Genomic DNA, 4,783 nt, shown 5'->3' with positions numbered 1-4,783 from the left:
ATTGCCACCAAACTTTTTCGAAAACGATTGTATGACTTTCTCCGCAGCCAGAGGACCCGGTATGGATATCGCGAGGTACTCGTTCAACGAAGAAAGTTCCTTGTCAACTTTCGTTGCATTCTTAGTGTTTGAATCCTCCAGTGCCTTGGAAAGACGCTCCAATTTCGCGTCGAGTATCCCGATCAAAGCTGAACAGTGGGGATTGGGTACCGTTTTTTGGGGCTCTCCTCTTGGCCGCGGTATGCATTGCACCCTTAACGTAGAGGCAACTGGCGCAGACAAACGGGTCAGGAGAGTTAGCTAGTCGGCTTATCTGGTCGTCCTGTAAACCCGTGCGTTTAAAGTGCCACCAGACCTTGCAGGTTTGGCATTTCATACCGCGTTTGACGTTCGACGGGCAGCCATTTCGTCCACATCTGCTGTGGTCCATCACTGGCTGCAGCGGGCAATCGGTGTAAATTGATGTCATGTTTAGGATTAGGTGTAAAATAGGAAGTGTGCGCACAATATCAAGGGTTATCTCTCAAATGTTTTGTTAAAGTAAAAAAATTCAACAGTTACTCGTGTGTACTCTGCGAACAGATTGAACAACGAAAAATTCTTTCGCGAATTTGTACGAGGGAAAAACGAAACCGATTTCGAACGTACCGCGTACTGTGCTGGATGTGAACTAGTTCGTATAAGCTCTACCAACTTTTGAGTGTCTTCCCTGACGGAGAAGCGGATTGACTGGGGATCGAACTCCGACTCCCTCGGACGGAAGACGAGCACGCTATTCTTTGCGACAACTCAAGTCATCGTAGCCCTACTTTCCGTATTAATTACAGCTTACCTGATAGTCTTTGTTCAGATCTCATAAAACGGACCTAAGCCCAAATAAACGGAAACCTCCTGTGAGCGAAACCATCAAGGATCAGAATGGAGTATCAATCTTGAATAAAGAAGAACGCCTCGACCAGTGGGGCTAATATATTAGGTCCGAAGTATACTTCGGACAGCAATTATCGTGTTCACCACCTGTCACTCATCTGGGGCCCACAGTTGACGTAGAACCATGGACGATGGATGTGGAGCCCCCTATGGCCTCAGAGGTTTACGGCTGCATATATTCCCTCAAGCGCCACCGAGCTCCTGGTCCGAATGACCCACCCGTATTGTTCAAGGATGGAGGTGGTCCCTAGACAGCGCTTGTCTGATCTGTTTGCCTGCATTTGGGATAAGAAGACAGTTCCAGAAAATTGAACGGAGTAGATTGTTGCTGATTTAAAAAATAGGGGCCCGTAGTGTGGTAGTGCAGATGAGTGAGCTTAAAGCCAAGACTGATATGTTCTCCTTGACACGCTTGCTCATCAAGGAATGCGCGGAAGTTTGGGAATAGTACGTCTTTTGTCTTCTCTGACTTCCTCGACCTAAATCTACCATCTCGACGCGGTGGTCGCGGTTGAATGCTGTAATGATCCCGCGGGGTACGCTGGCTGGAAATCCTTTCCACAAGGTGCAACCGTACCAGGAAGGAAAAGGTAAAGCGGTCAGACCAAGTTCAGCGAGAACCCATACTACGAGTGCTCGTACTACAATGCTGTCTGGGGCTAAAGTCGTACCGTCCTCTGTGAGTGTGAAAGCAGTAGAATGTCCCCTCAGACGAACAGCATGTCCATATTCATGTGAGCAGCGATGCTACCTTCCTCCGAGGAAGGACGGGTTGAAAAAGATCGGCCCCAAAAACCGCACACCGATCACCCAACGGTTGACCATGACCGCCGGCTCATTATTCAATACGGTCGAAATCCTTTTAAAACCTGAGAGTCCGGTGCTGCTCAAAATGCACCTGCTGTGTGCAGCCGCATCAGGAGTGAGACAACAGTACTCTACTCCCTTCGCCCTCGGGTTGGACCAAACCCTGCAGCCGATCAGGTCAGACTATTGAATCATTGGCTCCGGGCAAGGTCCCCAAGGAAAACCCCACTGCCCCTTGCATCGCGGGTCAGACTTTTGAGTCAAAGTCCCTAGGTGGGGTACCTGAACCAAACGCCGTTCATCGGCCTGGGCAACTGGGAGGTTTCACTTGCTCGCACAGTTCTGTGTTCACCGACGTCCCTTCTCAATACATTCCCACCACACATGCAAACGTCGCTGGGTTATTCGACTGTCAGTTATCTGACCGAATGGCCTTATACTCCCGACAGCCTATTAACAGTAAACAAAAAATAACTTTCTAAATCCACGAGATCCTTTATATATGGGAGCTTTTAGCGTCCGTACTCTATGTCGAACTGGCAATCAGGCGATGTTCTCCGAAACCTTGCACTTCCTTAAAGTTGATTTATGCTGTGTCTTCGAAACACGCATACAAGACCTAAGTGCGTTTATGCGTCTCAGATCGCCGAGGACGAGCTCAAATCTTTCCTATTTCCTCCTCCCTTTGATCCAGAAGCGATGACTCGTGGAATATATGGTGTGGGAGTTACATTCAGCCTCGGAGCTGAAGGTGCTTTGCTGGATTGTATCCCGGTCTTTGCGCCATCCGGTTATCCGGCTAAATCAAGTCCAGTGCTTCTCGACATGAAAAGGAGTGCCTTTTATGGTGTCGATTTATACCTTAGTGGACTGCAGTTCTAATACGGAAGGATGTTTTTTGCAGGAAGCTATTCGGGCTTATTCGTGAAGCAAGAAGCACTGAAATGACACTTGCGGGCGATGTGGACCAAGTCGGTTCTCTGAGCTCTGTGCATGCCTGACAGTCCTTTTTCCCTCAGGCTCTTGCAAGTCAGAAACAAGCATGCCAGGCCACCATCTTCATGGAACTACCCTAGCTCAATACCATCGATCTGAGCTAGCCCGACAACTCTCCACAGTAAACCAATACTGGTGGGGGTGAGCATGCAGATTAAGCGTTGCAAAACGTGAAAGGAGCTACGTTAGCGGCGTTCAATCATCCTCATCATCGACAGCATGACATCAGTGTTCAACACACCGATGCTTCACTGTCTGCCCGACTTCTCCAATTCGGCCACAAGACCGCTGGATATCGTTGAGATCGCTATTTATGATTGATGCCAGGAAATCCATACCAGCAGGCAACGAGTACGGCGGGGCGCGCAAATCTCCCAAATGCCAAATAGTGAAGAGCCTAAGGAATGACCGAGAGCTCAGTTTGGACGTCAAAAGCTCGCGATATGGAGATGACTTTTGCTACCGAAATTCAACTTTGCCTTACAATAACTGACACGATCGAGTGGCCCTAGGAAAGCTGCAGTCAGTGAAACGATAAGTGAAAAAGGTGGCTCACTAATTCACTCACAGAAACGTCGAAAGGAAAAATTGGCCGAACGCTTTGAACAGTTTGGGTGGCCTGCGACCAAGCCTATGGATACAGTGCATACGGGAGAATGTAATGTAAACCTGTATCTGTATCTGCATCTAATCCTGTTCAAAGAGGGCGGAGAATCCCTGGTGACTCACCTGATAAAACTTATTAGGGCAAAATGGAACGAAGAAAAGGTGCCTCCAGATTGGGGCACGTCGACAATTATCCTTATCTTCAAGAAGAGTTTACCTGTTTCTGTTTGCATGTTTGTCTACCTGGGCAGCTGTATAGGTTCCGGTGGACTAGCTGAGATGAGAGTATTTCTCGAATCGGAAAGGCCAGGGCAGCTTTTGCCAACCTCCGACACCTGTGGCGGGGGCGTGACGTGGGTTGGTCTGCCAAGGGAAGAGTTGGCACCACCACAAAGGACCAACATCTCCACATTTTAAGGAACAGCGCTGCTGCGTTCTCTTGAGAAGAGGTTGTCGCTCTGTGGTTGACTCAAGATTTAAAAAATCGTTCACCTGTAGCACCCTTCGGTAGCTAACTGTCATGCCACCCGAAGGAAGCACGAAGGTTGGGATACTGTTCCGTTGCCCAAGCCTAGGAAGGGGAAACCGGCTAGGATGGGGGAACCGGGAGGCAGAGGTCGGGTTCGAACCACTGACCTTCCGGTCAGTAAATTTGTGTTCTAACCACTGACCCACCTCGCCTACGAATTATTTATTACCGTCAAGAAACAGTTCATTCATATCAAGAGCCATGCAGATGCAGCTCCAAACTTATCCGCCATGTGCAGCAGCATCCGAAACGAGATTTGTGTCCCAGTGCCCGTGCCCCCAGATTGAGCCAACACCCACAGCCAAATGAGTCAGTCTTTTCATGGCTTGAGATAACTCAATGGTTTGGTTCGAACTTATTTCGCTGTTCTCATCACCAGACGCCCTGAATCAAAATGACCATGGCAGGATCATCCAGTTGGTTTACTGTGCAGTAGGTACCTCGCTATGCGCTTGGTGGTGGGTTCGTTCTGTTGAGCTGAGACCCCACCAACATGAATAACCTATGAAATAATGTAGTTAATCTAGGCACTGATTTAGATGCTGCCTAGAGACCTCATTGGTGTGGCTTATTCATGTAACCAGTGGAGCTGTTGTATTATTCAGTCACCACTCCTATTGCACGATCACCGTCTGTCAGTTTATCATTCGCATTAGGCCGGCTCCGCTCGTCTTCGAGTTACTTTTCGTCAGTGTCAGCTGACCCGACCTAAAGCTGCCACCTTGACGTGGTGGTCGGGCTTCAGTGCTGCAATGATCCCGCAGGCTATACTGGCTGGAACTTCGTTCCACAAGGTGCAACCATGCCAGGAAGGCCAAAGGGGAGCAGCCAAACTAAGAGCAGCGAGACCCCATACTACGAGTAATCGTGCTACGAGGCGGTCTGGGGGTAAAGTCGTACTGTCCTCTGCGACAG

The 4,783-nt window shown here is 49.1% G+C and overlaps 2 protein-coding genes across 2 annotated transcripts in view; one reads left to right on the top strand and one right to left on the bottom strand.

The window, feature by feature from the left end:
• The window catches only part of T265_07954 (hypothetical protein), a gene marked incomplete at both ends in the record, with an annotated part of 7,911 nt that extends 7,442 nt beyond the window's left edge, over positions 1-469 (bottom strand). Inside the window, 2 exons of the mRNA XM_009173625.1 lie at positions 14-188; positions 211-469. Coding sequence (XP_009171889.1) covers positions 14-188; positions 211-469 — 434 coding nt within the window. The remainder of the gene's footprint in view (positions 1-13; positions 189-210) is intronic.
• Positions 470-3,137: 2,668 nt separating this feature from the next.
• Positions 3,138-4,783, top strand: part of T265_07953 (hypothetical protein) — a gene marked incomplete at both ends in the record, with an annotated part of 5,068 nt that continues 3,422 nt past the window's right edge. The window contains 4 exon segments of the mRNA XM_009173624.1: positions 3,138-3,235; positions 3,246-3,696; positions 3,838-3,981; positions 4,525-4,729. Coding sequence (XP_009171888.1) covers positions 3,138-3,235; positions 3,246-3,696; positions 3,838-3,981; positions 4,525-4,729 — 898 coding nt within the window.

This window comes from Opisthorchis viverrini (genome assembly GCF_000715545.1).
Source record: "Opisthorchis viverrini unplaced genomic scaffold opera_v5_196, whole genome shotgun sequence".
Lineage (NCBI taxonomy): Eukaryota > Metazoa > Platyhelminthes > Trematoda > Opisthorchiida > Opisthorchiidae > Opisthorchis > Opisthorchis viverrini.
This window is presented reverse-complemented; position numbering and strand designations above follow the sequence as displayed.